At 54.4% G+C, this 21,784-nt stretch overlaps 2 protein-coding genes across 16 annotated transcripts in view; one reads left to right on the top strand and one right to left on the bottom strand.

The window, feature by feature from the left end:
* Positions 1-3,763: 3,763 nt before the first annotated feature.
* On the top strand, positions 3,764-10,725 carry HIPK4 (homeodomain interacting protein kinase 4). The gene is given in 4 exon segments (XM_012461411.3): positions 3,764-4,228; positions 5,713-6,069; positions 8,927-9,775; positions 10,546-10,725. Coding segments are annotated over 4 exon segments (1,851 nt in total).
* A 1,027-nt stretch (positions 10,726-11,752) lies between these two features.
* The window catches only part of PLD3 (phospholipase D family member 3), a 30,618-nt gene continuing 20,586 nt past the window's right edge, over positions 11,753-21,784 (bottom strand). For all 15 annotated transcript variants that reach the window (XM_021670433.2, XM_021670435.2, XM_021670436.2 and 12 more), the window contains 7 exons: positions 20,391-20,511; positions 20,182-20,309; positions 18,261-18,461; positions 15,112-15,251; positions 12,990-13,155; positions 12,359-12,458; positions 11,753-12,255 (listed from right to left, as the gene is read on the bottom strand). In XM_021670433.2, the coding sequence (XP_021526108.1) occupies positions 12,068-12,255; positions 12,359-12,458; positions 12,990-13,155; positions 15,112-15,251; positions 18,261-18,461; positions 20,182-20,309; positions 20,391-20,511 (1,044 nt within the window). In that variant the 3' untranslated portion in view covers positions 11,753-12,067. The remainder of the gene's footprint in view (positions 12,256-12,358; positions 12,459-12,989; positions 13,156-15,111; positions 15,252-18,260; positions 18,462-20,181; positions 20,310-20,390; positions 20,512-21,784) is intronic.

Genomic DNA, 21,784 nt, shown 5'->3' on the forward strand with positions numbered 1-21,784 from the left:
ATGCAGAGAAGGCAGTCTCCAAAGAAGAGGTTTTAGGGGTCACCTGAGCCTGGCCTGAGGGGAATCTCTGGTGTCAGGGAAGAAACAGGTCACATCTGGTCTGAGAAGAGTCAGGCGGGCTGGGTGCGGTGGCTCACGCCTGTAATCCCAGCACTTGTGAGGCCAAGGTAGGAGGATTGCTTGAGCCCAGGAGTTTGAGACCAGCCTGGGCAACATAGGGAAACTTCAGCTCTAGAAAAAATACAAAAATTAGCCGAGCATGGTGGCCTGTGCCTGTAATCCCAGCTACTTGGGAGGCTGAGGTGGGAGGATGACTTGAGCCCTGGAGGTCGAGGCTGCAGTGAGCCATGATGGTGCCCCTGCACTCCAGCCTGGGCAACAGAGCCAGACTGTCTCAACAAAAACAAAGAGTCAGTGTGGCCTTGCAGCAGGCCCTGGTGGGAGGGGAGACTTCCCTAGCCCTTGAGAATTCCCAGGGGTTGTTGAAGAGGACTCTGGGACATTCCCTGGTAGAGCACAGCTTCGGGACCCCTCTGCCAGGGAGCCGGCCTGTTCTGGGGGACCTACTCCTACCAGGCTGGTTGCTCCCCACCTGCCCTCTGCTGGCGAGGGCACTTCTGCACATCCTGGCCTTCTCTTTCCTGTCTGGCTGGTTTGACGGCCCTATCCACTCCCGCCCCACCCAGGAAGGGCGCTTCTGGTCCCCTCTTCAGGATTCTGGGTCCAAAGCCTCCACCCCAAACACACAGCTGCCTCTTGGAACTAGGTCCTAGGGTCTTCAGCACCCATCAGTGCTGGTCTCAGCTTCCAGGGACCACCTACCATCCATCCCTGCCATCCTGATTCAAGATCTGAGTCCCAGGGTCCCCACCAGGGCCTCCAGCCTCCTCCATGTCTCTCTGTGATATCCCACCTGGACTAAGGAGACTTGATATCCAGTCCCAAGTCTCGTCCCGACAGCCCCTCCGTGCTCTTCACATCTCCCTCTCCTGTCTCAGCAGATAAGGGGCCTAGCGGATTCCCGCACTCACCCGAGTACCTTGTCCCTTCAAGCTGGCCCTCTTTGGGTCACTGCCTCACCACACACCTTTTCTTCACCCCCACCAGACATGGCGGGAGTTATCTACACTCACAATGCACACCCGTTTCCAAGATCCCAGCATTGGGGTTTTCCTCCTACCTTGTATGTGTCAGCAGTGACCTCTCTGTGGCCACAACTGAGGGTTTCCTTTGTCTCTCTCGTTGTGACTTCTCAAGGCCCCATCGATCTTCCTGACATTTGCTCCTCTCTTCCCCATACCTCTCTCTCCTTGGGCACTTGGGGCTCCTCCGGGGCCCTTGTCCACCCCAACACCATCCCTAGGGTGCGTCACCCTCCCCTATGGCTTCCACACCTCCTCTCTGTGCTGACAACTCCCAAACTCTCTCCTGTATCCCCCTGGGGACCCAGCAGTTTCTGCACGCCTCTCCTGGAGGTCTCCTGGTCATTAGGAGGTTGTGTGGGTGATGGTTCAGAGCCTGGTGCTGGAGCTGGGCGGCTCAGGGTCAAAGGCTGTCTCTGGCAGTCACCTGGGTGACCCTTGGCATTTTATTTTATTTTTTATTTTTATTTTTTGAGACAGAGTCTCACTCATTGCCCAGGCTGGAGTACAATGGTACAATCTTGGCTCACTGCAACCTCCGCCTCCCAGGGTCAAGCGATTCTCGTGTTTCAGCCTCCTGACCTCAGCTTCCCAAGTAGCTGGGACTACAGGTGTGCACCACCACGCCCAGCTAACTTTTGTATTTCGTTTCGTCACGTTGGCCAGGCTGGTCTCAAACTCCTGACCTCAGGTGTTCTGCCTGCCTTGGCCTCCCAAAGTGCTGGGATTATACAGATATGAGCCACTGCTCCTAGCCAGGCATTTAAAAAACTTCTTTGTGCCTTGGTTTTCTCTTCCATGAAATCCCTACTTAGCATGTTATAAGGATCACATAAGACTTCTAAAGCCCTCCATCCTGGTTTAAATGTTTTGATGTTAAATTTTCTTTTTCTTTTTTTTTTTTTTTGAGACGGAGTTTTCGCTCGTTACCCAGGCTGGGGTGCAATGGCACGATCTTGGCTCACCACAACCTCCGCCTCCTGGGTTCAAGCAATTCTCCTGCCTCAGCCTCCCGAGTAGCTGGGACTACAGGCATGCACCACCATGCCCAGCTAATTTTTGTATTTTTTAGTAGAGACGGGGTTTCACCTTGTTGACAAGGATGGTCTCGATCTCTTGACCTCGTGATCCACCCGCCTCAGCCTCCCAAAGTGCTGGGATTATAGGCGTGAGCCAGGCCGATGTTAAATTTTCTAATCTGGCTGGAGTGGTGGCTCATGCCTACAATCCCAGCACTTTGGGAGGTTGAAGCAGGAGGATCACTTGAGGCCAGGAGTTTAAGACCAGCATGTACAACACAGTGAGACCCCATTTCTACAAAAAAATAAAAAAGATAAATAAAAATAAATACATTTTCTTTCTTCTTCTTTTTTCGAGACAGAGTCTCACTCTGTCACCCCCAGGCTGGAGTGCAGTGGCGTGATCTCAGCTCACTGTAACCTCCGCCTCCCAGGTTCAAGTGATTCTTGTGCCTCAGCCTCATGAGTAGCTGGGAATACAGGTGGGTGTCACCACGCCTGGTTAATTTTTTGTATTTTTAGTAGAGACGGGGTTTCACCGTGTTAGCTATGACGGTCTCAATCTCCTGACTTCGTGATCTGCCCACCCGCCCCGGCCTCCAAAAGTGCTGGCATTACAGGCATGAAACACTGTGCCCAGCCAAAAACAAATACATTTTCTAATTTGGCCTCAACGTCTCCCCCAGTCCACTACTTAACCATGTTTACTTCTTGAGGGCCTGGGTCTGGTCCGGGATAGCTCCCTTCTTTCCCCCTACCTGTCGGTCTCAAAGCCAGTCCTCCTGGCCTCCTGAGTGTCCCATCCACTGGCCTCCTCCTCTCCTCCCTGACCTCTCCCATCTGTGCCCTGCCCTGGACTGTTTCCCAGGCTTGGGGCCTCCACTCTTACCAGATCCAACCTATCCTTTTTCACACAGTAACTTTCTGACACTCATATCTGACCCTGCCCTCCCCTGCTCAAAGCCTTCTGTGGCTCCCCAGTGCCCTCAGAACAAAGTCCAAACTCCTTAGCCTGGCATTCAGGGCCTTTTACAACCTCACCCTGTGGCAGCCACAGGCTGGGACAGGAGTTTCTGAATACAGACATACTCACACGCACATCACATCTCCGGAGCTTGAGAAGCCTGCCTTTCCTCACCTCTGCCTTATCCCCATTCCTTTTTGCCTAAGGCCCACAATCAGACTCCCCTCTGTCAACACTTCACCTGTTTGGTCTTTGCAAGGTTCCGCCACTGGGCGGGGGAGGGGGCCCAGCCTGGTACCCCACCCCCACTCCAGCCAGGACTCAGGTCTCCAACAACAGAACACCAGAGCCACTCAACAACGCTGAAACCCATTCGGGGGGCCTGGGGCTCCTCGTCCCAAGCCAGGAAGGCTTTAGGGGAGCAGGAGACCTGGGTGGGTTCTGGGTGCAGGCCTTGGCAGACTCACAGTGTGGCCAAGGGGTCTGGGGGTGCCAGGGAGGCAGGGGCCAACCTCGCAGGAGAAGCCACGAGTGCCGTTCTCTTTCCCCCACTGGGGGGCCGGTGGTGTCGCAGGCCTTGGCGGCAGAGCCAGTGGCGCAGGGGCCTGGGCAGGGCGGTGTCCGGCAGCAGGGACACCATGGCCACCATCCAGTCAGAGACCGACTGCTACGACATCATCGAGGTCTTGGGCAAAGGCACCTTCGGGGAGGTAGCCAAGGGCTGGCGGCGGAGCACGGGCGAGACGGTGGCCATCAAGATCCTCAAGAACGACGCCTACCGCAGCTGCATCATCAAGAACGAGCTGAAGCTGCTGCGCCGCATGCGGGGCCTGGACCCCGAGGAGGCCCACGTCATCCGCTTCCTCGAGTTCTTCCACGACGCCCTCAAGTTCTACCTGGTGTTTGAGCTGCTGGAGCAAAACCTGTTTGAGTTCCAGAAGGAGAACAACTTCGCGCCCCTCCCTGCCTGCCACATCCGTACGGTCACCCTGCAGGTGCTCCGAGCCCTGGCCCGGCTCAAGGAGCTCGCGATCATCCACGCTGATCTCAAGCCCGAGAACATCATGCTGGTGGACCAGACCCGCTGCCCCTTCAGGGTCAAGGTGAGTAGGGGCCGTCTAGGGCGGCTGCATCCCTAGTTCCTTGTCTTTTTCCAGCTTCCTCCAGCCCTAGATGCCTTTTTTTTCTTTACTTAAAAAAATTTGTTTAAAGATATTTATTTATTTATTTTTAAGATATTTATTTATTTATTTTTATAATTCCCCCTTGGTCTCCCAAAATGCTGGAATTATAGGTGTGACCACCACGCCCAGTCCTCTGTCTGCTTTTGAGTTTGACAGTGTCTGGATGGGTCTGAACCAGGGGCACCCTGAGGGCAAGGCCAGGGCTGTCTTGGTCATCGCTGTGTCCCTGACATCTCCCAGCACTGCAGTCACGGAGCCAGTGCTAAATGAATGCTTGTCAGAGACACAGAGATACACAGAGGTAGAAAAAGGCGGATTACGCTGCCCCAAGAGGTGGAAGGATAGAGACCCAGGGAAGCAGGGACTTCCACAGACACAGCAGGGGACACACAGGACGGATCCACAGCACCTGGCTGGCATTATTGCCCCCACCGTCTCTGTGGAAACAATGAATGAATTCCGCAAACATTGACTAAGTGCCTAGGTCAGTCAGCCTCTTGGGTATTGAACCCTGGCACTTTGAGGTCAGAACCGCAATTAATAACCATTTCATGATACTGCTTTCTGCAAGTAAACGGTGAGGGATGGCTGGGTGCAGTGACTCACATCTGTAATCCCAGCACTTTGGGAGGCTGAGGTGGGTGGATGAGTTGAGTTGGGTGGGTCAGGAGTTTGAGACTGTCCTGGCCAACATGGTGAAACCTGTCTCTACTAAAGGTGTAAAAATTAGCCAGGCATGGCGGTGAGTCCCTGTGATCCCAGCTACTCAGCAGGCTGAGGCAGAAGAATCGCTTAAACCCAGGAGGCAGTGGTTGCATGAGCCGAGATCGTACCACTGCACTCCAGCCTGGACGACAGAGCAAGACTCTGTCTCACAACAAAGCAAAACAAAACAGTGAGGGATGGCTGAATGAAAAGCAGAAAAACTCAGAGAAGGAAACTGAGGCCAGCCAGGTGCAGTGACTCATGCTTATAATCCCAGCACTTTGAGAGGCTGAGGTGGGTGGATTACCTGATGTCAGGAGTTCAAGACCAGCCTGGCCAACATGGAGAAACCTCGTCTCTACTAAAAATACAAAAATTACCCAGGTGTGGTGGTGTGTGCCTGTAATCCCAAGTACTGGGGAGGCTGAGGCAGGAGAATCACTTGAACCCAGGAGTTGGAGGTAGCAGTGAGCTGAGATACTACCTCTGCACTCCAGCCTTGGGGACAGAGTGAGACTCGGTCTCAAAAAAAACAAAAAAAAACCCCAACAAAGTAACTAAAGAGTCACAGACCCGGAGATGGACAGAGTCCAATGGCAGATGCAGGAAGATGCCAGGTGAGAGACGCCAGGGGTGGCCCAGCTCGGCTGTCCCTGCAGCTTGACCTGCACACTCGCTCTCTTCCCCACCCCCAACAGGTGATCGACTTTGGCTCTGCCAGCATTTTCAGCGAGGTGCGCTACGTGAAGGAGCCATACATCCAGTCGCGCTTCTACCGGGCCCCCGAGATTCTTCTGGGGCTGCCCTTCTGCGAGAAGGTGGACATGTGGTCCCTAGGCTGCGTCATGGCTGAGCTGCACCTGGGCTGGCCCCTCTACCCGGGCAACAATGAGTACGACCAGGTGCGCTACATCTGTGAGACCCAGGGCCTGCCTAAGCCGCACCTGTTGCACGCCGCCCGCAAGGCCCACCACTTCTTCAAGTGCAACCCCCATCCTGACGCCACCAACCCCTGGCAGCTCAAGTCCTCGGCTGACTATCTGGCCGAGACAAAGGTAAGGGAAACGTTGGGTGAGGGCAGTCAGGGTGGGGGCTGTTACTTGAAGAAAAATATCTAGGTCGGGCGAGGTGGCTCACACCTGTAATCCCAGCACTTTGGGAGACTGTGGTAGGAGAATCCCTTGAGCCCAGGAGGTTGAGACTAGCTTGGGGAACACAGTGAGACCTCCTCTTTGTAAAACATGAAAAAAAAATTAGCCGGGCATGGTGGTATGGGCCTATTTTCCCAGGTACGTGGTGGGCTGAGACAGGAGAATTCCTTGAACCTAGGAGGTCCAGGCTGCAGTGAGCTGTGATCATGCCAGTGCACTTGAGTCTGGGTGACAAAGCAAGACCCTGTTTCAAAAAGAAAAAAAGAATATCAGACCAGAAGAATGGAGTGAAAATAGAAAAAAAGAAAAAACATCGTTTTAATAATTGAAAAAAAAATTCTGGGCTGAACTTCAGCGAGGACTGGACCTTGAGGGTCAGCCTAGGGCATTTTCTTTTCTTTATTTTTTGAGACAGAGTCACACTCTTTTGCCTAGGCTGTAGTGCAGAGGCATGATCTCGGCTCAATGAAACCTCCACCTCCCAGGTTCAAGCGGTTCTCCTGCCTCAGCCTCCCGAGTAGCTGGGACTACAGGCGCATGCCACCATGCCTGGCTAATTTTTTGTATTTTTAGTAGAGACAGGGTTTCACCGTGTTAGCCAGGATGTTCTCAATCTCCTGACCTCAGGTGATCCACCCACCTGGGCCTCTCAAAGAGCTGGGATTACAGGCAGGAGCCACTGCACCTGGCCTCTAGCCTAGGGCATTTTCACAGCAAAAAAGAGCTGGATGAGATCAAATGGGATTGGTTAGTGCTGGGGGCTGCTGCTACAAGATAGATCTAGGGGAGAAACTGCAGGGAGGATTGGATGTTTGAAAGTCAGATGCAAGGGCTGCTGTAGCAAGAGGGATCTGGGTCATACCGCAAGCGTGAAGGAAGATTCGGGTAGCTTCTCTGCCAGCTTCAGCTCTGGGGTCAGCAACTTGTGTGGCATGAGGGATTAGACCACAGAGAAAATATGAGGTCTGAGGTTGGCTATGAGAATTGCGGGAGAGGCCAAGTGCAGTGGCTTAAGCCTGTGGTCCCAGCACTTTGGGAGGCCAAGGCAGGAGGATCGCTTGAGGCCATCCCCAATGACATCGCAAGAATGCATCTCTAGAAAAAATTTTAAGGCTGGGCAAGGTGGCTCACACCTGTAATCCCAGCACTTTGGGAGGCTGAGGTGGGAGGATCACCTGAGGTCGGGAGTTCCAGACCAGCCTGACCAACATGGAGAAACCGTCTCTTAAAAAAAAAAAAAATTAAGTTAAATTTAGCAAGGTGTGGTGGCACACACCTATAGCCCCAAGCTACTTGGAAGGCTAGGTGGGAAGATCACTTGAACCCAGGAGATGGCAGCTGCAATGAACTATGACTGCACCACTACACTCCAGCCTGGGCGACAGAGCAAGACCCTGTTTCAAAAAAAGAGGATTTGAGGCCAGGCGCAGTGGCTCACCCTGTGTAATCCCAGCACTTTGGGAGGCCAAGGTGGGTGGACCACCTGAGGTCAGGAGTTTGAGACCAGCCTGGCAAACGTGGTAAAACCCTGTCTCTACTAAAAATACAAAAATTAGCCAGGCATGGTGGCAGGCATCTGTAATCCCAGCTACATGGGAGGCTGAGGCAGGAGAATCACTTAAACTTGGAAGGTGGAGGTTGCAGTGAGCTGAGATCACACCATTGCACTCTGGCCTGGGCTACAAGAGTGCAACTCCGTCTCAAAAAAAAAAAAAAAAGGCAGGGCTCGGTGGCTCACGCCTGTAATCTCAGCACTTTGGGAGGCCAAGGTGGGTGGATCACCTCAGGTCAGGAGTTCGAGACTGGTCTGATCAATATGGTGAAACCCTGTCTCTATAAAAAAAATAAAAAAAATAAAAAGAATCCGGCTGGGCATGATGGCTCACACCTGTAATCCCAGTACTTTGGGAGGCCGAGGTGGGTGGATCACTTGAGGTCAGGCGTTCAAGACCAGCCTGGCCAATATGGTGAAACCCTGTCTCTACAAAAAATACAAAAATTAGCCAGGTGTGTTGGCAGACGCCTATAATTCCAGCTACTAGGGAGGCTAAGGCAGGAGAATCACTTGAACCTGGGAGGTGGAGGTTGCAGTGAGCCGGATGGCACCATTATACTCCAGCCTGGGCTACAAGAGGAAAACTCCATCTCTGTCTCAAAAAAAAAAAAAAAAAAAAAAGGGATCATTGTGAGACCTCAGGTGAGTCTAGAGGTTTGGGGCAGCAGCCAGTTAGCTACCTCTATGGCTTTACCCCTCAAATCTGTGCAGCAAGAGCCTGGGTTAGACAGCAGAGGGGACTAGAAGTTTGAGCTTGATTTCACAGCAAGAAGGGTCTAGATGGGACCACAGGTGAGACTAAAAGTCGATGGCAGTGCCATATCGGGGGGTGACAAACTAGTAGTTTGTCTACAACAGCAAGTGTGGAGCTGTGGCCGTAAGAGGGACCTGGATTTGATTCCAGGGAGGAGTAGAGATTCTGGATACTCCCTCTGCTAGCTGCTGGTAGGAGCTGCACCCGTGGGGCCAGGGAGGGCTGGAGGGCTGGGGCAAGGGATGGAACTTTGGCCAGTGAGAGCTTTGGGTTAGATTAGAGGGGCTCAGGTGTAAGGGATCCAGGGTGACCCTCCTAGCAGCCAGAGAGCTCCAAGGTGGATCATGGTCGGACCCGGAAGTCAGGGCTACATGTGGGTGACACAGCAGGCGTGCCCAGGGCCCGAGACCTGCACATGTGTCAACCCTACCCCCTTCCCCATGCCCCGCCAGGTGCATCCACTGGAGCGCCGCAAATACATACTCAAGTCCTTGGACCAGATCGAGACGGTGAATGGTGGCAGTGTGGCCAGTCGGCTGACCTTCCCCGACCAGGAGGCGCTGGCAGAACATGCCGACCTCAAGAGCATGGTGGAGCTGATCAAACGCATGCTGACCTGGGAGTCCCACGAGCGCATTAGCCCCAGTGCCGCCCTGCGCCACCCCTTTGTGTCCATGCAGCAGCTGTGCAGCGCCCACGAGACCACCCGCTACTACCAGCTCTCGCTACGAAGCTGCCGCCTTTCACTGCAGGTGGAGGGCAAGCTCCCCACGCCTGTTGTGGCCACTGCAGAAGATGGGACCCCCTACTACCATCTGGCCGAGGAGAAGGAGGCCGCGGGCATGGGCAGTGTGGCTGGCAGTCGGCCCTTCTTCCGAGAGGAGAAGGCACCGGGTATGCAAAGAGCCATCGACCAGCTGGATGACCTGAGTCTGCAAGAGGCTGGGCACGGGCTGTGGGGCGAGACCTGCACTCACGTGGTCTCCGACGTGCTGGCCCCCCTCAAGGCAGCCATCACTGGCTGCCACATGCCCGACTCAGACCCCCAGCCCATCCTGGCCTTCTACAGCAGCAGGCTGGCAGGCCGCCACAAGGCCTGCAAGCCACCCTCAGGCTCCAAGTCCAACTCCAAATTCAGCAACCTCATCCGGCTGAGCCGGGTCTCGCCTGAGGAGGACAAACCCTGCTGGGGCCATGGCTGGGAGGAAGGAGAGCACACTGGGGCCTCTGCTGAGTCCCCCGCCATCCTGCAGCGAGACGGGGATGGGCCCAACATCAAAGACATGACCGTGGATGCTGAGGTGAGCCGGGTGCGTTCAGGATATGATTAGGGTGTGAGGAGGCTCAGCACACACTCACCCATATTCAAAGATAAGATTAGGATGTGGGGAGGCTCAGCACACACCCCACATTCAAAGATAAGATTAGGATGTGGGGAGGCTTAGCACACACTCACCCACATTCAGGATACAATTAGGGTGTGAGGAGGCTCAGCACACACCTGATGCCATCAGGATATGATAAGGCTCAGCACATACTTGGCTACCTTCAGGCTGTGGCAAAAGCTCAGGGTACAGTAATCCACTTATAAAAAGCGATAAAGAGGCTGGGCATGGTGGCAGGTGCCTGTAATCCCAGCTACTCGGGAGGCTGAGGCAACGGAATTGCTTGAACCCGGGAGGCGGAGGTTGGAGTGAGCCAAGATCGTGCCATTGCACTCCAGCCTGGGCAACAAGAGCAAAACTATCTTAAAAAAAAAAAAAAAAGTGATAAAAAGCCTGGGCAACATCCTGTCTCTATCAAAAAATTAGAAATATTAGCTGGTTTTGGTGGCGTGCACCTGTAGTCCCAGCTACTTGGGAGGCTGAGGTAGGAGGAGGATCCCTTGAGCCAGGGAGGTCCAGGCTGCAGTGAGCTGTTATTACATCATTACGAAGAGGCAATAAAGGCCCAGCACTGGCGATAAAGACCCTAGCACATGCTCACCCCCATCAGGAGGTGACAGAGTCTCAGCAGAGGCTCACACACTGTTAGCTGCTTGGCTGATGGCCCTCTCTCCTCTTCCCCACAGAGGCCAGACCCTGAGCTCTTCAACCCCAGCAGCTGTCCTGGAGAATTGCTGAGTGAGCCAGACTGGACCCTGGAGGGCATCAGGGGCCCACAAGCTCAGGGGCTCCAACCCTGCCACTCCTACTAGCACGGTCCGCACCGGGCCACCAGCTTTCTCCAGCATGTCAGCGGGCACCACTGATGGTGATTCCACCCCTGCCCGTCACTGGGGGCTGCACTAGCTGGGCTGGCATCCCCTCCCAACCCAAACCGCTCCTCAGAGCCATCTCCTGAACCACAAATTATTCTTACAGAAAGATGGTTATCCAGAAATCCCATTCCCCCTGCCTGCAGTGTGTGCCTGCATACCTCTCCTGAACGCAGCAGGGCTTTGAAGTCTGGCCTGTGCCCCTTGGCCAGAGGGACAGCAGGAAGGGGGCTGCACCCCACTGGCCCTGCACCCGTCCTCAGCCCTGTTGCCTCTGTCTATTTCAATACAGAAGTGTTCAACAGTCCTGCTTCAAGCCTGCTCTCACTGCCTGGGGCTTGGACTGGCTCTGGGGGGATGGGGGCTCCAGAGTGGCACCCAGGGACTTGCTCTGCGATGCTGGGCCCACTTAACCACTGGCTCAGGCTGGAGCCTGGGCTGCTGTCACACCAGGAGGGAAACGCTGTGCTTGGTTGACTAACCCATGCCCTAAATATGCTATGAGCTTGGCATGCTGGGAATCTACTCTCAGATCATGCTTTGTGCTCAGCATGTGTTCATAAGCTGGCCAGGTGCTAGGGTCTCCTTGTCTGTTGGCTTGTCCCTCCTACATGTTTATGGGGTTGGCATGCACTCATCTACATTTGGGGCATGCTCAGTGTCAATCCACTTGGCAGGCTGAAATTCACACGAGGCGCATGCTCCCGTGTTCAGCCATGCTAGGTCCCCCATGGTGGGATGTGGCAATGGTTTGGTCCCTCCCGGTCAATCTGGGAACATGTTTCTGTTCAGCACATGCTACCCCATGCTGGCTACCTGAGTGTTAAGTCCGTGCCAGGCCACAGAGTGGCCCACTGCATGCTCAGCACAGCTCAGCCCGTGCGTACTGCATGCTAAGGGCTCAGCACATGCCAGTGACAGGCTGAGGGCTCAGCACACAAGGATGTCCCCACCAGAGGCCCATGCCAGCTGTCCTCTACCCCTCCACCCCATCTCACACCACTCAGTCGGGCACAGGCTGTACAGACAAGTTATTTACTTCTTATTATAACCTTGGGCCCTTTTCTGCCCTGGAAAGGGAGGGTAGGCCAGGGGGGCCAGGCCCAGCATGCACCCCCACTTCTTTGGGGGCTGATCCCTCCCCCAGCTCTGCTGGGTCCCAGTGCCACAGCGTCAGGCCGGTGGGGGCAGAGGTAGAGGTGGGAGAGCAGGGGAGAGAGCCTGAGGAGCCACAACGGGGCAGACAGAAGCGGGGGCACGGGGACAGGGACCGTGACCCAGAGCATCTGGGTCCACGGGGGCCCAGCAGGCCTCGGCCTGTCCACTGGACCGGGCCTCAGAGCAGGCGGCAGGCGTTGCCCACGCTGTCAGCTGAGGTGTCAAGGTCATGGCTGTAAGGGGAGTCCCAGTCCCTCAGGAAAATGGCCTCTAGCTGGCTCCGCAGGCCACCCCTCCCGTTCTGCGTCACCAGCAGCGAGGTGCCCGCCGTCTCTGTGAAGTAGTTGCCCGACCAGTTGGAGGTTCCTAGAGAGGAGCGGGTGGAGTGTAAGGGCGCCGTGAGGGGGCCGCGCCTGGTGTCTGAAGCCCCCACTTCTTCGGCACCCCGTCGTGCTCGGGACATACTCACCGATGTAGGTGGCGCGTTCAGTCACCATGTACTTGTTGTGGTTGACGCGGGCATATGGGATTCGGGCCTGGGCCTCATCCGCGGGGACCACAAAGAGTTTCTGAGGGGGAGGGGAGGATGGGAAGGGGTGTGAGAGGCAAGGGGAGTCGGAGGAGCCCCGGGATCAGGGAGGCAGATCTGCCTGCAGACCAGCTACTATTTGTTCCTGAGGGCTTGTCTCAGGGGCCCCGTTTCCAGAACATCTTCCTTGGCCCTTCCCACCAGGGCAGGGGCTTTCTCTGGGCGTCCCCACCCTGGCCCCTATCCCTCTGCTTATGCCCCCTACCCCAGCCCCGACCCCTCTACCTGCTCACTCCCCCAGTCCTGGTCCCAACCCTTCTCGCTGTGCCCCCCCAATCCTGGCCCCAACCCCTTTGCCTGGGCCTCCTCTATCCCGGCCTTGACCCCTCTGCCTCCGCATCCCAGCCCCAACCCCTCTGTGTCCCCTCCTCCCAGCCTGACCCATGGTTTCCCCACTGTGACAGGGCTCACTCTGGACCATCCTTGTCAGGTGACAGACAACCTCCATGAGGGCTGTGTCCCCAGGACTGCCCCACACAGGGGCCGAGGGGTGGCCTGGGGCAGTGCTTACCACCTGGATGTCGGAGTGGGTATGGTTGTCACGCAGGGCAGCCAGGGAGAGCAGGAAGGCCCGTATGGATGGGTCTGAGTGTCCCCAGCAGCTGACGAGCAGGCGCACCTTGACGCCACGCTCATAGGCGGCCCGTCGCAGCCCGTCGTCAATGGCAGGCCAGAACCTGGGGACGAGTGTGTGGGAGGTGGAGGCAGGATGCAGAGGGCGGCTGCGTCCACAGGCTTTGGGGAACCAAGCCTGGGCCCTCCTTTAACTACCAGGAGGACTTCCTCATCGCTGGCTCCCAGACCCTGTTCCTGCCTCCAGAAATCCCACATCCTACTTCCTCTTCCTGGCTGTGGCTCCCATTCCTGCTCCCCAAAACCCAGTCTTGCCATCCTCTTTTTTTTTGAGATAGGTTCTTGCTCTGTCACCCAGGCTGGAGGGAGCAGTGGCACGATCATAGCTCAGTGCAGCCTCCAACTCCTGGGCTCAAGTGCTTCATCCTCCTGCCTCAGTCTCCTGCGTAGCTGGGACTGCAGGCAGGTGCCACCGCACTGGGGTAATCTTTAAATTTTTCTGTAGAGATGGGGTCTCACTATGTTGCCCAGGCTGGTCTCAAACTCCTAGTGATCCTCCTGCCTCGGCCTCTCAAAGTGCTGGGATTACAGGTGTGAGCTGGCATGCCTGGACCCATCATCTTACCTACTGCCCCTAGAATACCTTCTCTGAGCCCCACAAACCCCATCATCCACCTGGATGTTACAGTGGGTATCGTTATATTTTCTTTTTCTTAGGCAGAGTTTCACTCTTTTTGCCCAGGGTGGAGTGCAATGGCACGATCTTGGCTCACTGCAACCTCCGTTTCCGGGGTTCCAGTGATTCTCCTGCCTCAGCCTCCCGAGTAGCTGGGATTACAGGCACCATCAGGCTGGGCTAATTTTGTATTTTTAGTAGAGACTGGTTTCTCCATGTTGGTCAGGTTGGTCTCAAACTCCTGACCTCAGGTGATCTGCCTGCCTTGGCCTCCCAAAGTGCTGGGATTACAGGCATGAGCCGCCTCGCCTGGCCTGGTTGTTATCCTTATCCCAGGATCACAAATCCCCAAGCTTGCTACCCTAAACCCAAATACTTTTAGCCCCCATCCCCCAAGCCCCTCACTCTGTTTCCAGCCTCTTACCTCCCCAAATCCCACATCCTGCACCCCTGCCTCAGGTTTCCAGTCCCCAATCCTTGCCCCCATCCCCAATATTCTCATCTTTCTTTTTTTTGTTGTTTTTTTTGAGACAGAATCTTGCTCTGTCACCCAGGCTGGAGTGCAGTGGCACGATCTCAACTCACTGCAACCTCCGCCTCCCAGGTTCATGCAATTCTCCTGCCTCGGCCTCCCAAGTAGCTGGGATTAAAGGCAGGTGCCATCACACCTGGCTAATTTTTGTATTTTTAGGAGAGAAGGGATTTCACCATGCTAGCCAGGCTGGTCTTGAACTCCTGACCTCAAGTGATCTACCCACCTCGGCCCCACAAAGCACTGGGATTACAGGCGTGAGCCACTGTGCCTGGTCCTCTCATCCTTTTCTCTGTTCCTTCAAACCTTGTCCTGAAACCTCATCCCTGTCTCCTGTCTCCTCTGTAGTCCCTCTGTCTCCTGTCTCAAGTGCCCAGATACCTTCTTTTTTTTTTTTTTTTTTTTTTTTTTGAGACGGAGTTTCGCTCATGTTACCCAGGCTGGAGTGCAATGGCGCGATCTCGGCTCACCGCAACCTCCGCCTCATGGGTTCAGGCAATTCTCCTGCCTCAGCCTCCTGAGTAGCTGGGATTACAGGCACGCGCCACCATGCCCAGCTAATTTTTTGTATTAGTAGAGACGGGGTTTCACCATGTTTACCAGGATGGTCTCGATCTCTTGACCTCGTGATCCACCTGCCTCGGCCTCCCAAAGTGCTGGGATTACAGGCTTGAGCCACCGCGCCTGGCCCAGATACCTTCTTTCCATCACCTCCTGGTGACTGTCTCTCCCTGCGGCTTCTCTTCCATCTGTCCCCTTGCTTGGAGCTCCACCAGCTTTCTGGTCCCCATGACTCCCTCTCCCGTCTCTTGTCTACCTGCTGTGGCTCCCTGTCTCCACGCCCGGCAGTACCTGCGAGGGTGGGAGAACTCCAGAGTGGGCAAGTAGTTCATGACTGCGATGTAGATGAAACTCCGGGCACTGTCCACCACGTTGAGTAGAGCCTTCAGGTCCGGAGTGCGGCCACTTGGACACAGGGGTGGGGGTGCACTCTGAGGGCGAGGGGACAGTCAAGACACATGCCCTGCCAGGGGCATCGTCACGGTGGATGCCTCTTATGGACAGCTCACCACAAGCCAGGTCCTGTGGATCTCACAGAATCCTCAGCCTTCATGAAGAGGAGGGTCAATCACTACGTCCATTTCACAGGTGAGGGAACTGAGGCTCAGAGAGTAGGTGACTTACTTAAGGTCACACAGCGGATAAATGGAGCCGGGATTTGAACCCAGGCTGTCTGGTTCCAGAATTTATGCTCTAACCCAGTGCTTCTCAACGTAAGGTCCCTGATCCAGCGGCAACAGCATCACCTAGGAACTTGTTAGAAATGCAAATTCTTGTGCCTCACTGCTCATGGCCTACTGAATCAGTGCTGGGGTGGGGCCCAGGAATCTGGGTTTTAACAAGCCCTTCAGGTGATTCTGAGGCATGCTCAGGCTTGAGGACCTCTGCTCAAGTCACTTTCTTTTCTTTTTTTAATCACCCCCACCCCACCCCACCCCCCCTTTTTTTTTTGAGAGAGAGTCTCGCTCTGTTGCCCAGGCTGGAGTGCAGTGGCACAATCTTGGCTCACTGCAACCTCCGCCTCCCGGGTTCAATTAATTCTCCTGTCTCAGCCTCCTGAGTAGCTGGGACTACAGGTGTCCACCACCATGCCCAGCTCATTTTTGTATTTTTAGTAGAGACAGAGTTTCACCATATCAGTCAGGCTGGTCTCAAACTCCTAACCTTAGGTGATCCACTCAGCTTGGCCTCCCAAAGTGCTAGGATTATAGGCATGAGCCATGAAGCCCAGCCTCAAGTCATTTTCTTCCCTGATTTGCTCATAGCCTGCCCTGACTGGGAAGCCCTCGTGTGCCCGGTGCAACACTAGGCCCTCTTCCCAGCTCCACTCCCCCACCTCCCCCGTTTTTTGAGGCAGAATCTCACTGTCACCCAGGCTGAATGCAATGGTGCAATCTCAGCTCCCTGCAACCTCCACCTCCTGGGTTCAAGTGATTCTCCTGCCTCCGCCTCCCAAGTAGCTGGGATTACAGGTGCCCACCATCATGCCTTGCTAATTTTTGGTAGAGACAGGGTTTTACCACATTTGCCAAGCTGGTCTCCAACCCCTGAACTCAAGCGGTCTGCCTGCCAGGCCTCCCAAAGTGCTAGGATTACAGGGGTAAGCCACCGTGCGTGGCCCCCAGCTCCCTTAATACTCAACAGACAAGGAAACGGAGGCTGTAAAAGGGGAAGTGGTAATGAGGAGAGCCTTGATTCCCTGTGGGAGGCCCCCTAGTGAAAGACCCCAGTGAAGCATGCTTCCCTGCGTCCACGCTTTAGTGTCGTGCCTTCCACGATGACTCTGGGCTTGGACAGGTGACTTGCTCAGGGGGACCTAGGGGGACCTGGGTTGCCTGCCTCAACTAGTGAAAATATCAAGAGCTAATTGTCCAGAGTGATCGGTATCTGCCATGGGCAAGAGCCAGTGTGGTCCAATAGAGCCTGTCACAGTGATGGAAATGTCCAATGCGGTGGCCACTTGCTACAGGTGCCACTGAGCGTATGAAATGTGGCTACTGCATGAGGAACTGAATTTTGTCTTTGTTTTAGAAACAGGGCAACAGCCTGTTGCCCAGGCTGGAGTCCAATGGTACAAACATCTCACTGCAGCTTCAAACTCCTGGGCTCAAGTGATCCTCCTGCCTTAGCATCCCCCAGGGACTACAGGTGCACACAACCACACGTGGCTAATTTTTATTAATATTTTTTTTTTGTAAAAATGGTGTCTCCCTAGTTCTTGGGTATCCTGTCTAGAACAATAAATAATAAAACCAAAGAAAAAAAGAAAGAAAAAAGAAATGGTGTTTCCCTATGTTGCCCAGGCTGATCTTGAACTCCTGGCCTCAAGTATTCCTCCTATCTTGTCCTCCCAAAGTGCTGGGGTTACAGGCATGAACAACCATGCCTGGCTTGAAAAAAATTCTTTTTGAGACAGGCTGTCACCCAGGCTAGAGTGCAGTGGTATGATCATGGCTCACTGCAGCCTTGATTTCCTGGGCTCAAGTGATCCCCCTGCCTCAGCCTTCCCAGTAGCTAGGACTACACACACATGCACCACCCCACCCAGCTATTTTTTTTTTTTTTTTTTGAGACGGAGTTTCGCTCTTGTTACCCAGGCTGGAGTGCAATGGCGCGATCTCGGCTCACCGCAACCTCCGCCTCCTGGGTTCAGGCAATTCTCCTGCCTCAGCCTCCTGAGTAGCTGGGATTACAGGCACGTGCCACCATGCCCAGCTAATTTTTTGTATTTTTAGTAGAGATGGGGTTTCACCATGTTGACCAGGATGGTCTCGATCTCTTGACCTCGTGATCCACCCACCTCGGACTCCCAAAGTGCTGGGATTACAGGCGTGAGCCACCGCGCCCGGCCCTTTTTTTTTTTTTTTTTTTTTTGTAAAGACAGAGTCTTGCTATGTTGTCTAGGCTGGTCTCAAACTCCTGGCCTTAAGTGATCCTCTTACCTCAACCTCCCAAAGTGTTGGGATTAGAGGCATAAACCACTTTACCTGGCCTGAACTGTTAATTGCATTTAATTAACTTAAATTGAAAGAGCCACCTGTGGCTAATTCAAGTAATTCTCTGCCTCAGCCTCCCAAGTAGCTGGGATTACAGGCACCCACCACCATGCCTGGCTAATTTTTTTGTATTTTGAGCAGAGATGGAGTTTCACCATCTTGGCCAGGCTGGTCTTCAACTCCTGACCTCGTGATCCACCTGCCTTGGCCTCCCAAGTGCTGGGATTACAGGTGTGAGCTGCCGCGCCTGGCCCATTTTCTAACTGAAATAGAGGCCTAGGGATGTTGGGAACTAGTCCAGACCCCTGACCAAGCAGAATGAGCTGGGGTGAGGGCTGGTGGTCAGGATATGCCCTCCCTATCACCAGCAAACAGGGACAGATGGAGGCTGTGAGTGATGGCATGGGGCTGGGACATGGCAGACCCCACTTGCCCCAGACTCACCGCCAGGTAGGCCAGAGCAGGGGTTCCATTGAGGCAGATCTCCATTGGTGTTTCTTGGTTGTAGCGGGTGTCATAAGGCCGGGGCCAAGTTGATGGGATGGAGCTGCCTGCCTGGCCCAGGAACCAGTAGGCCTCAAAGATCTTGGTCAGGTCACGAGCCAGGCAGCTGCAGTTGTACATGACCACGCCCAGCTCCTTGACCTGTGGGAGGCCAGTGCTGAGCCCAGGGATAGCGGCCTGGTGCTCACAGACAATAGGGACACTCCCCAGCCTAGTCTCTGTCTATCCCTCTGTCCCTCAGTGCCCCCTCCACCCCAGCTCCAATAGCTGAAATCCTAGAATGATTATCAACTTAAGTTTTGATGAAAATCAGTTTTCGAATCAGTTCAGAGTTTCCTGAACCTCTGCAATCTGCTTCTACCCTCCATGGAGCTAGCTCCTACTCATTCTTAGGTCTAGGCTGACATGCTTCCTCCTTCAGGAAGCCTCCCGTGACTACCCAGCCTGTGCCAGGCATTCCTCTGGGCTCTCAATAGTCCCTTGGGATTCCCTCCTCATTCTCTCTGGTGACAAACTGGTCTTCCCATTGGGTTGAGAGGACAGGCACCACGGATGTCTCAGTCACAGCTGTATCTGTAGCATCTCCCTACATAATTGCTGAGATTAAGGGTTAGGGGAAATACCTGTTGAGGAAATGAATTCGTGAATTAATGTACTGTCTTCTTTTCACCTCACTGCCCGAGCTGTTTCCTGTTCCCTATTTTGGGCTAATTCCTCCCTATCCTTCAGGGATCAGATTAGTTGGACTTCCTTTGGGAAACCCTCCAATACCCCAGGCTGAGGTCTCTGAGCTTCCACAGCCCTCTGTTCCCTCCATCCTGGCCCTGACCCTCTGTCTATGCCTCCGCAACCCCAGCCCTGACCCTTCTGGGCTGTCACTGTCAGGTGACAGGCCAGTCTGCACTGGACTGGGAGTTCCATGAGGTCCATCTGCTACTACCATGTTCCCAACATTACCTGGGACAGGGCTGGACTTAGAGCAGGCACACAGAGATGTACAATGAAGGTCAAATGGGTACGCAGGTCCTTAATGCCCCGTAGCGTAGAGGGGCTGGTAACTGCAATCATGGATCAGAGGGAGCCCCAGGCTTCCAGTAGTAGGGGGAGGGCAGTAGAGGGCTCCATCTGGGGATTATTCTTTTCTTTTGAGACGGAGTTTCACTCTGTCACCCAGGCTGGAGTGTAATGGCACAATCTCAGCTCACTGCAACCTCTGCCTCCCGGGTTCAAATGATTCTCTTGCCTCAGCCTCCCCAGTAGCTGGGATTAGCAGCGCCTGCCACTATGTCTGGCTAATTTTTTTATTTTTAGTAGAGATGGGGTTTCACCATGTTGGTCAGGTTGGTCTCAAACTCCCGACCTCAGGTGGTCCACCCACCTCGGCCTCCCAAAGTGCTGGGATTACAGGCATGAGCCACCGAGCCCGGCCTATTCTTTTTCCTTTTAACAGGGTCTCACTCTGTTGCTTAGGCTGGAGTGCAGTGGCACAAATACAACCCACTGTAGCCTCGAACTCCTGGGCTTAAGTGATCCTCCCACTTCAACCTCCCAAGTAGCTGGGACCACAGGTACGTGCCACCACACCTGGCAATTTTTTTTTTTGGAAGAGATGTTGCCCAGACTGGTCTCCAATTCCTGGACTCAAGCGATCCTCCCACCTTGGGCTCCCAAAGTGTTGGGACTACAGGTGTGAGCCACCATGCCCAGCTTGATTAGGGAGGCCTGGAAGGAGGCAGGGAGGAAGTCATTGCAGAGAATGGGTGGAGAGGACTCTGGATTTAGTAAGGGGTGCAGTCAGAGGCTGGGTGCCCTGTGGGGCAGTGAGTGACCTGGAAGGAAGGTAGACAGGGTGCAGGCAGACCTGGGTCAGTGAGCGCCAATCCATGTTGGCACTGCCCAGGTAGAAGTGCGTCTGGTCCACCACCCAGAACTTGGTATGCAGGACGCCATGGGTCAGCTTCTGCATGTCCACCATGCGGACCTGGGCACCTGTGACCAGCAGGGGCAGTGATCAGGGGCCAGGCTGGGTAACCCCAGGCCCACCCCAACCCCAGTTGGGCCCCAGCTCACCGCTCTGCAGCAGGGCCTGCAGGTCCGCCTGAGGCTGGGGCCCGTTGGGCTTGCTCACAGCGATGCGGACATTCACGCCCTTTGGTGCCAGGGTCTGCAGCTGCTGGAGGACTTCCTCACCCTGCGGGGAGGGGAGGGGAGAGCTTCTGAGGGGCTGGACCAACCAGCTCTCCAACCCCACAAGGCAATGCCCAGTGGAGTTATTTTAAGACATGATTAGGCGTAAACAGGCTTTCCATTAGCCTGCATAGATTAAAAACTTTACAGATTAAAATATTAAGACTTCCTTATCTGTTTAAAACATCTTTATCTGCTTTAATAATTAGTTGCCTGTGATCCCCCTCCAAGGCCTCCTGACCCCTCTTGCCCCTCAGGGACCTTCTCAAAATTCAGCATCAAGGCAGGCCCTCCAGGCCTCTCCCAGGATGTTGTGGGCGAGGCTCAGGCATGGGGGTCCCAGAAGGCATGGGGTGAAGCACAATGATGCCAACAATAGCACCAGTCAAGGATGCCCATCCTAGGCCCCTTCCCAGTGAACTCACTGAATTCTCACAACCTGGTGAGGCCAGTCGAATTATACCCCCACCCCCACCCCGGAGAACCCAGTAGTGGAGTGGGATTTTGTTTGTTTGTTGAGACAGAGTCTTGCTATGTTGTCCAGGCTGATCTTAAGTTCCTGGGCTCAAGCAGTCCTCCTGCCTCAGTCTCCCAAGTAGCTGGTACTACAGGAGTGCACCACCACACCCATCTCTGGTGCAGGATTTAAACCCAGATCATCTGCCTCCTACATGTGTTTTAAATCACTTCAGAGGGAGCCAGCAGGGAGTGGGAGCTCACACGGTTTCTTAACTTAAAATAATTGCTTTTTTAGAGACAGGGCCTCACTATGTTGCCCAGGCTAGGGTGCAGTGGCGCCATCATGGCTCTCCATAGCCTCCAACTCCTAGGGTCAAGCCATCCTCCTGCTTCAGCCTCCCAAGTAGCTGGGACCACAGGTGTGTGCCACTATGCCTGGCTTTGATTTTTAACTTTTGTAATTATTATTACTTTTTCTTTTCTTTCTTTCTTTTTTTTTTTTTTTGAGACAGAGTTTTGCTATGTTGCCCAGGCTGGAGGATAGTGGCATGATCACAGCTCACTGAAGCCTCCAACTCCTGAGCTCAAGCCATCCTCCTCCTTCCATCTCCTGAGTATCTGAGATTGCAGGTGTGCACCACAACACCCTGCTAATTTTTTTTATTTTTAGCAGAGACGGGGACTCACTATGTTGCTCAGGCTAGTCTTGAACTCTTGGGCTCAAGCGATCCTCCTGTCTAGGCCTCCCAAAGTGGTGGGATTACATGTGTAAGTCACCATGCCTGGCCAAAATTATTTTTTTTCAGGCAGTTCTTAAG

Source organism: Aotus nancymaae, unplaced genomic scaffold (genome assembly GCF_030222135.1).
Source record: "Aotus nancymaae isolate 86718 unplaced genomic scaffold, 86718_ANA_hifiasm-v0.15.2.pri h1tg000028l, whole genome shotgun sequence".
Classification (NCBI taxonomy): Eukaryota; Metazoa; Chordata; class Mammalia; order Primates; family Aotidae; genus Aotus; species Aotus nancymaae.